Here is a 10,126-nt window from a genome sequence, read left to right as displayed (position 1 = left end):
ATAGCACACAGAAAACTGTGTCAACCCAGCCCCCAAACCTTAAGAGAATATTAAAGCTAGGCTATATCAGGATTGAGAAATGGGGCACTGATGTAGCTGCTCCACACACTAGGGTCCCTGAGCTGCATTACTGTCACCTTGAATTTTACTTAAATGTACTAAATATTTTATTTTATTCATTATAATATACCTGATTTTCCAATCTAGATTGGAATTAAAAGAGCAATACATTCAATCAGATATTGAAACAAATCATAACTTGTGTAGGAATTTAATATGTAGTATTTCCTGTCTTTGGTGATTTATCATTATACATTTTCTTTGTATCCCACATGATTTACAGATATCCTTACATAAATACAGCCAACACCTCCATGTGCTTAGGAATGCAGCATTGAAGTAATTGAACCTAACAAACAAAAGCTTCATCGCATATGGCATCACAAACAAATCATCAGCAATGAAGATACACACGCTTTGCCTATTGTGTACAGTCAATCGTTATAGTGAATTACGCTGGGAGTGTCTTTGTGCAGTTATGTCACTTTTTGTGTAATGAACATTCTCCACCCTTCATAGTAATGAAGGGAAATCCGATTTATTCTCGCGAATGTCGGTTCGTTTTAAAGAACCGTTTAAAACAAACGATTCAAGGATTCTTTTAGGCCTACGTCATGACGTAATACGCGGTGATCATGATGTTGTGTGGAATGTTCTAATAAAGCCATTAGACTTTTTGCACTTTATTCATTGTTTTTTAATTAATGTTTATTGTAATTGCATGCGTCCCGGTTCAGTTTGTTGCAGCCATGATTCAACCTAACGTCATTTACAACCTAAATATATTGTAGAATGTCCCATAAGTCGGTACTTTTACTATAAGTTCATTTGTCACTGATTATTAAGACTCCGACATATAAAATACGAAAAATACGGTCTCTGTTCGATTGTTGACCCCAACCGCTTGGACCATAGACCGTAAAAAATAGGCTTGAACCGATCCAGTTCAATTCTTCAACCATTATCGTTCATTCATGAACAGGTTTTCTGAACCGGTTCAGATAATTCATTGAAAAGATCCGATTCCAAAGAACGATTCGTTCACGAATCGGACATCGCCTACTAGCCTTCATAACTCAGCAGTGCTAGCGCGAGTCATCTCACACTCCCGCCGCGACATACACACACCCGGAAAACAAGCCACTGCAAATATGGTAAGCATGTTCATTAACATTTAATTTAAAATAGGCGCCAGTAGAACTTTTCTATATAAACATATCCTAATATAGGGTTAGAAAACTATACAAGGTTTGTATAACGTTATACGAAGTCTGCCGTTAGCCTATTTCATGCTAGCTAACCGAGTTAAGCTATTTAGCTTATGTAAGAAAGTGATCAAACCTCTGTAAATTGTTCATGAATTTCCTTTACAGAAATCCAAGCGTTTGCTAGCTAAATTACATTTATTAAAGGTTTGTGTTTTAGTTAAACTGTCACTCGGTAGCACGGTTGTGAGTTAACTTAGCGGACAGCGTTAGCTAGTCAGTCTCGGTCAGGGGTAGAAAACTTGTCTTAACTTTTTCATCTGGACTGAAATGTATTCCCAGACGGATTTTATGGACCCATAGATGTGTTATTATCAGAAATGCCATTTTATTCACAGCTTGTGCATCATTTCATATTCATTGAATGTCGCTCTGTCTCAAACAGTCTGAATTCAGCGAGGACCAGATTCTTGGTGAGTTTGTGTCTCGTCTAGATGCATGTTACTTTGTCTCAAAGTGATCTATGTACCTGTGTATGTATTATTCCCCTTCATTTCTTCCTAGACAGCCTGCTTTCATCATCCCATCCATGTTATTCTGCTGATCTATTTCTCTGCCCTTGCATTCCTCTTGCTTTCTTTCCTTACTTTTTTGTATTGTTTTCCTTTGCCACTGTTGTATGTCACCTCCAGATTGAGTTTAACTTGGAGCAAATACACGGTGAGTGAGTGCATTGAAAACTTTTCTGTTCTATAGTCATTTAGTTTGCATGGTGTTAAGGGCAACACGCTGCTGTTTGTGTCTGATAGCACCTCACCTGCCTCTTCCATTTGAGCTGCATTCAATAATTAACATACATGAACTGCAAGCATCGAAATGTTTGTTTGGAGTAGAAATGCGTTTTTGAAGTGTAGGCCTGTGTGTTTCCTCTGTAGCATGGGCCGTCATTTCTGCAGAGGGTGTGTCTGAGTCAGGAAGTGTTGAAATACTGCTAACAAAAGAGTGCGAAACCTTGCCGTGTAAAACATCTAAATGTCAACTTTGAAACTAGAGAGTTTTAGTTGTACTACTACAGGTGTGTTACTACTACCAGAGGCATGAGTTCTATTGGTCAATGGCCATTTAGGTTCATCTTTGCTCTTGTTTGTTTAAGCAAAAGAGGTTGACATAATACTGCTCACTCTCCCGTTTTCCTCTCTTACCATATATGGTTAAAGAATCAATTTAAGGCATGCAAGGGAACAGCCACATTCCAGTGAGCAGGAAAAGCATTACTGAGATGGGAGACTTTTTTTTTTTTGGATGGGCTTGTTCTAACGGATAACATTCAGTTCTTTTGGTGAACTCTGGCTTGGAGTCAAAATAATAGTTTATTTATACCCACGCACATTTTAAGAGTTTAAGCACTCAATAATGAAGGATTTTAAGCTTAGCCTATGAGTTAAGATGAATTTTAAAAAAACTCAAAATGTAGCATATATAGCGCATTTTATTTTCCCAAATTGTCATTTTCTTTTTAAATTGTTTGGATTCCATTTGAATGGTTTACTTAAATATATGAATTATCAAAAACAATGTCTACTCAATTAAATTCGTAACTTTAATGCATTAAGTATCTTAAAATATATGTGTATATGTGCTGGGGAAAAATTAATCGTGATTAATTGCATCCAAAATAAGTTTGTTTACATAATATATGTGCGTGTATTGTGTGTACATATAAATACACACATGCATGTATATATTTAAGACACTGTTTTATAAAAAAGATATTTATATACAAGATCAATTTTATATATATATATGTATACACACACACACACACACATGCAAATATTTCTTAAATATATACTTGCATGTGTATTTATATGTACATAATAATTATACACAGTACACGCACATTATGTAAACAAACTTATTTTGGATGTGATTAATCAAAATACATTTTTTCCCCAGCACTTTTTATATATATATATATATATATATATTATAATAACTACTATTTGAAATGTTCAATTAATATGCAAGGGATATGTATTGTTTCAGGATCTTAAGTATGCAACAATTTATTATGGCTCACCACTCTAAATCAATCTGAAAAGAGAATTAAAGGATTGTACAAACAATATGCCGTCCATATTTATACTCTAATATACCTTACATATTTACATCTCATTAAACACCCTATAGTAAGAATTGAGGATATATTTGAACCCCTATATATCAAGATTGGATCCCACCTTCTGTGAAATGACACATTTGCTATGAGAAGCACAGGTTAAGTAATCTAAAGATGCATATTCAAGTATAACCCTGTGCCATCGAAGGGGCTTTATCCAATAAACAGTTCAGAATACATTTTCTTGCTTGATCACCCTGGTATTTAATTTGACCAAGAATCTTCAAGTACTGAAAAACTCAATTAAATACTTTCATATTCTTGGTCAAATTAAATATCAGGGTGATTTAAGAGCTTGAAACAATACATATTACCTTGCATATTACATGGCTTCATTTAAATGCGTAAAATATATGAACCTTTTTGTTTAATCAAAATGATATTACATGTTTGAATGCTGACTGACCATTCAGAATCAAGTATTTTTAGGGTGTGTACTAAATGATAGTGTAGTTTGCCTTAATTTCTGCTTAAATAGCTAGTTGATATGTTTTAATATTTGATCACTTTTGTAACGTGATCAAAAGGTCTCTGAGCACTGTAGTATGTAATGACTTTAGGTGGATGGATAAGATGTCTGTGGTCATTTATCTTGCCACAGCTAACCTGAATGGAGACCACAGAATAGCCTGGAATGTCATTAATATTGATGTCTGGTGCAGTATTTCTGTTTGTGCTGATCCATTGGGCTCCTTATTTAAGTCGGGCTCTTTAAAGGAATTGCCTGTCATTATATTATATCATTGTCTTATTTTCCATGCAGAATACAGTCAACAACCCTCCTTGTTTGTCTTCCTCCATTTCATTTTCTCTTTCTTATCATGCACGCATCTTTTCCTTCCCTTTTGCTGTTCTCTGCCCCTTTTCCAGCATTTTGCTTCAATAAACTCTTCAATGATCTCTGCAGAATTCAAAGAAGCCTTTCTCTTGTTTGACCGGACGGGAGATGGAAAGATCACCTACAGTCAGTGTGGGGATGTGATGCGCGCGCTGGGCCAGAATCCCGTCAACGCAGAGGTGCTCAAGGTCCTGGGCAACCCAAAAGCAGAAGGTAGGATCAGACACTATTGCCCGGTTTCACAGACGAAAGCTTAAGTCTAGTCCCAGACTTAAAATGCATGTTTGATCCGTCTTATCTGAAAGCAACTTGCGCTGACATGCCTTTAAAATGTCAGTGCCGTTGTTTTGTCTCAAAGCACACCAGTAATGTTTTTTTTTTAATGTTTTTTGACACACTTAAATGTCCTAATTTTAACCAAAGCATACTCCTGGCTAGGCCTGTCGTGATTGGTCGATACATTTTAACCCTAGAACAATGAATAGTAAGTTCTGTCATATTATTCAATTGCTTTTACAGTTTTTTGCCATGGTATCGATTCAGTATCGGTATTGAGGTATTTTAGTCTGGTATCGTATCGAAGTCATAATTTTGGTGACTACACTATTCTATATAAAAAGTATTTGCTGATATTCTCTTTTTTTGTTATGTTGGTTTACAAATGTGTACCTTTTTTACTCTTAGTTTTACATTTTGTCAAGGGCTTGTTTACATTTATACTTCTTTTTTTTTAATAGTACACTACTGAAGACCAACGTTGCAAGTTAAATTAAATGTTTTAAGTAAAATTGTTGAACATTGTGTTAAGTTAGTCGACAGATTAATCGATATAAAAATAGTCGTTAGTGGCAGCCCTACTCCTGGCTTAATCTAATGGCTGACATTTTATAATCACATTTATAGCCTCAATCTTATCTCTTATTTTGTCTATATCTGGATTTACAGGATAAGATATTACTGGGATCATCCAGCAGTTTTTAGCTGGCTGGATGTTCAGATTTGTACTTGCCCTTCCAAGAATTTTACTGGTCCCCCACACTTATTTGAGTTTTCTTTATTTAAATGCATTACATTTCTTTGGTTTTCTTTTCAAAAATAGCTTATTTTTAACATTCTAAGAAGTAAATCTCATAAATAATAGCAGCCTCATCTACCATGTTCAAATGCAGCATAACAAATCTTAAAGTTTGTTTAAATGCATTAAACATAATGAAGTGACAACAAAGCACTGTCAGCTGGCCCAAAACTTTCACGTAATACTTCGATCAACTATGGTAATTCTAGAATTCTAGAATTCTTCCTTCATAATACGGAAATAAATGCGGAAATAAATGCTATCTCGTCTGATTAAAGGCTTCTTTGTTCCTCAGAAATGAACCATAAACTGCTGGACTTCGAACAGTTCCTGCCCATGCTCCAGGCCATCGCAAAGAACAAAGACCAGGGCACGTTTGAGGATTTTGTGGAGGGGCTTAGAGTATTTGACAAGGAAGGCAACGGCACAGTCATGGGTGCTGAGCTCCGCCATGTTCTCACCACACTGGGTAAGCCGGCCTGGTCTCCCGAGGAGATATTTATAGTCCAGTCCTCCACATCTAGGACACCGATTGAAAATACAGAACAGAGACATGGTTGACATTTCAAGTATGGTGTATTAGTGTATATATTGCTCCTATTTGCTAAACATTTCTATATGGATTTGTTTGTTTAATTTTAAAGGAGAGAAGATGACCGAAGAGGAAGTAGAAACACTTCTAGCCGGACACGAAGATGCTAACGGTTGCATCAATTACGAAGGTAAACATTTGATGTTATGTATGTAGGTTCATGAAGAGAGATCATTCACTGTTCTTCAAACCTAGTTTTTGTCCCTAAGGTAATTGCAGTACATTTTAATCCAAAATATAGCAGTGTCCTGGGAATAACCTGATTGTATTACTATATTATATGCATGTACTACAATGGGGAAAAAAAACATTATGCAAGTTCTTTGTGAGATATCTGATGGTGACCGCATGCCGTAACTGTAATTGATCTTCCACAGCCTTCGTTCGCCACATCATGTCTGGCTGAGAGATGTCTTGGGTGTACGTCTACCTCCTGCCCTCAACATTTATAACACGTGAAGCAACAATCCATCCAGGCGTTTTCTTTAACGCTCTCAGACGTGCATGTTTGCATAGTCTACACCTTATCTTTTGGCTAATATAGTTATTCACAGGGTAGCTGTGCATCATGAGACGTCTAGAGCTAGGGAGCCTGGTTGGATGTAGTTTTGACCTATGGTTGGACTTTTCCCTATCTCTGCAGCAGCCTTTTCTCTGGCCCCTGGCTGCAGCATGCTCTTAGCATGTGGCCGTCCTTGTGACGGCTCTCAGAGGCGAAATGGCAACTGCACTGCTTCAGACTTGAGCGCAGGTCAAGGGATATTGCATATGAAAGCATTCGGTTTTGGATTTGTCTTCTGATATTTGAAATATCAGCACCCCTCCCCCTCCCTGTGCTCACCAAGCAGCGCAGTTGCTTTTATTATGAACTAACCAATCGAATTGCAGTGATTTGGCTGTTTTTGCTGATCTTTCTCTCCCTTTTCCTGATGGAGGCTGATCCATAGCTCAACTCTACAATCTCTCATTACTGTAGCTGTGCTATACAACTGTTTCCACTCTTGCCCTGTAGAGGAAAACCAGAAGGAGCTTCTTTAACATTTTCTTGATTTCCTAGACCTGGTTAAGTCTTTGAGCTGTGGTTGAGTAGGAGCTAGCCATGATCTTGCTGTCACCCTGTTTCTCACCACTTAAGAACGAGTACGACTGGGGAACGGCTTCAAACTACAGCAAACATGGTGCAGGGTTGATAAGAATATGTGGAGAACATTTGGCTAGGTTTAAAAAATTAAATTAGACTTTTTTTTTTATCGTATGCTGTAGTTGGGGTCGATTCCCCTTTTTGCAGTAAAATGGACACTAACCTTTGTTTTTCTGTTTCGTTTGTTCACAGAACTCGTCCGCATGGTCATGAGCGGTTGAAGATAAAGACCACAACCCATTTGTTTGTCTTATTTTTCTATGTAATAATTACTTTGTATGTATTTTGTTTTTCTTCCTATTCATTCCATCACCTTAATTTGCTTAATGGCTTCATTCCCTCTCTTGTGTTTGCACTCATTTGGGTATTTTTATTAGAAGTGCCTTTTATCTTCTTTAAGTTCCCATATGACTCCCCAAGAGATGCACGTCCTGTCCTGTGGTATTCAAACCATATAACGATATGAAAAAGATCTCTTGTGTGCTGACACGGTCTGCAATAAAACCTCTTTATGCAGCACATTAGCAGTGTGTATGCAATATACAGTGTATCCTCAGGCATCTTTGCTGGACAGTGCTGTAGTAGAAATGTCGGGTCTGGCCAGACTTATTTTTGGCGTTTCAGAATGAGAAGTTATCTTTTTCAAAGTGAGAAATTATGAATCGAACATGCAATAAAGTTTTTTGTTTTAATTAACTTGGAATGTTCTCGCTGTCCAATAAAGTACATTTTAAACAGAATACTTTTCAAGTCCGATTTATTTATATTAATACAATCTAAAAACTGTAAGAAATCGTTGTAAATATAGGGGACAATGTCTTTAGGGTGAAGCTGAACTTGTCTCTCTCCTGTCTGCAGATAGATGGCAGTGTTCTTACACTTGTTAAAAGCCCAAGAACTCTCCCCCAGTTCCTTTAATCGATTGTGGTTAATTGTAAAGACCAAGCTGTCTGAAAGTGAAATTACAGCAAATTGCTGAACTTCTTTTGCAGTTAGACTAATGCAATTCAAATGATCGCTATTTGGTTTCAGGTCAGCAACTTAAGTGAGAAATTAAAGGTAAATATTGGCACTAATTAGAAAGCATTTATTTATCTTTGTTAATTTCAACATGAACTAATGCATTATTAAAATCTTGCTAACATTAGTTAAAGGGTTAGTTCACCCAAAAATGAAAATTGTCATTTATTACTCACCCTCATGCCGTTCCACACTAAGCCCTCCGTTCATCTTAGGTAGACAAATTAATATATTTCTGTTGAAGTCCGATGGCTCAGTGAGGCCTGGATAGCCAGCAATGACATTGACACTCAAAAGATATGTACTAAAAATATATTTAAATCAGTCCATGTGAGTACAGTGGTTCAATATTAATATTAAAAAGCGACGAGAATATTTTTCGTGCGCCAAAAAAAAAACCCAAAAACGACTTGTATACACGGGTTTCCTGTTTACAAACATTACAGGGTGCGTGCGCATCCTGGAGGCAGAAAGACAGATCGCTGAGCTGGTCCGCTACTGCAACAACCTTAAGTATTGAAGCTTTCCTTATTGTTTGTATTACTGCTGACTCAATAAAACGTGATTTTAGTTGGATCTGTTTGTCTGTCTTTAATTTTGCAGTGTTGCTGTGATACATGTATGAATGATCATGTTAGGCTAGTAATGTACTAGCCGCATCTACTGGACAGCGCGAATTTGTTTTTATTTACGTGCCACATTTCATGACTGCACATATATACACAAAATACTAAACTGTAAATAAAATATTTGACAATGGATTACGTGGGAAGCCTTAGTACCTCCGACCGTGCCGATTATATATATAAAAAAACTTACTCTCAGCAATGGTGAGATCTTGCCAGATTTCAAAACACTGTTTCATGAAGCTTTGGAGCAGATCGAATCAGCGGTCACGTGATTTCAGCAGTTTGCGTTGCGGTTTGACACGCGATCCGAATCATGATTCAACTCGACTCGCTGATTCGATAGAGTGATTCTATACGCTCCGAAGCTTCATGAAGCAGTGTTTTGAAATCGGTTATCACTATACAAGTCGTTATTTAGTTTTTTTTTTTGGCTCACGGAAAATATTCTCGTCGCTTTATAATATTAATATTGAACCACTGTACTCACATGGACTGATTTAAATGTGTTTTTAGTACATTAATGGATCTTGAGAGAGGAAATTTCATTGCTGGATGTGCAGGCCTCACTGAGCCATCGGATTTCAACAAAAGTATCTTAATCTGTGTTCCGAAGATGAACGGAGTTCTTACTGGTGTGGAACGACATGATGGTGAGTAATAAATGACATTATTTTCATTTTTGGGCCCTTTATGCACTGTGAACTAACATGAACTAACCATGAACAGCTGTATTTTTATTAACTAACTTTAACAAAGATTAATGCTGAACAGAGGTGTTCAGAGATGGTTAGTTCATGTTCACTAATGCATTAACTAATGCTAACTAATACATCCTTATTGTGAAGTGTTACCGTTTAAATGGAAAAAATAAATAAATTAATGTTTATTCACATCAAAAGTGACTTGCATTGTTACAAATGAAAAGGTATTTCAAATAAATGTTATTTAGAACTTTAAAGAATCTTGAACAAGGCTTAAATCTAGTCATAGACTAAAATGCATGTTTTTGCACTGACATATCTTAAAATATGCCAATGTCAATGTTTTGCCTCAAGATATAACCCAGTAATGTTTCTTTCCAGGGCACGTTTATAAAAGCTACTTAAATGTCCTAATTTAACTAATGCCCTATCCTGGTTTAGTCTAATCCCTGTCTGTGAAACCGGGCCGAAATGTATCAGTTTCCACTAAAACTTAAAGCAACACAAGTGATTTCTGATACATTAAATCTTAAAATATTTTAAAATAGAATATATACATACACTCACTCACCTGCGACTTTATTGGGTACGTACAGCTTGCTAATACTGTGTTGGACCTCCTCTTGCCTTCAGAACTGCCTTAAAGGGATAGTTCAGAAATTCATTTTGATATTACTTACTCACCC

General features: G+C 36.6%; 1 protein-coding gene across 2 annotated transcripts; it reads left to right on the top strand.

Moving 5' to 3' along the window:
* Positions 1-914: 914 nt before the first annotated feature.
* LOC307118092 (myosin light polypeptide 6) lies at positions 915-8,685 on the top strand. 2 transcript variants are annotated; one of them, XM_079803496.1, is made up of 7 exons: positions 1,118-1,214; positions 1,711-1,738; positions 4,352-4,495; positions 5,653-5,826; positions 6,002-6,079; positions 6,327-6,369; positions 7,283-8,685. In XM_079803496.1, exons 1-6 carry the CDS (start codon positions 1,212-1,214, stop codon positions 6,353-6,355), a joined length of 456 nt encoding a protein of 151 aa, XP_079659622.1. In that variant the 5' UTR covers positions 1,118-1,211; the 3' UTR covers positions 6,356-6,369; positions 7,283-8,685. The 2 variants fall into 2 exon arrangements, with proteins under 2 accessions (XP_079659621.1, XP_079659622.1); XM_079803495.1 differs by lacking the exon at positions 6,327-6,369 and having other exon boundaries at positions 915-1,214.
* Positions 8,686-10,126: the final 1,441 nt, after the last annotated feature.

The sequence above is a fragment of the Gobio gobio genome, assembly GCF_949357685.1.
Source record: "Gobio gobio genome assembly, chromosome: 21".
NCBI classification, from domain to species: Eukaryota; Metazoa; Chordata; class Actinopteri; order Cypriniformes; family Gobionidae; genus Gobio; species Gobio gobio.
Note: the sequence above shows the minus strand (reverse complement) of the source record. Positions and strands in the feature narration are given on the sequence as shown.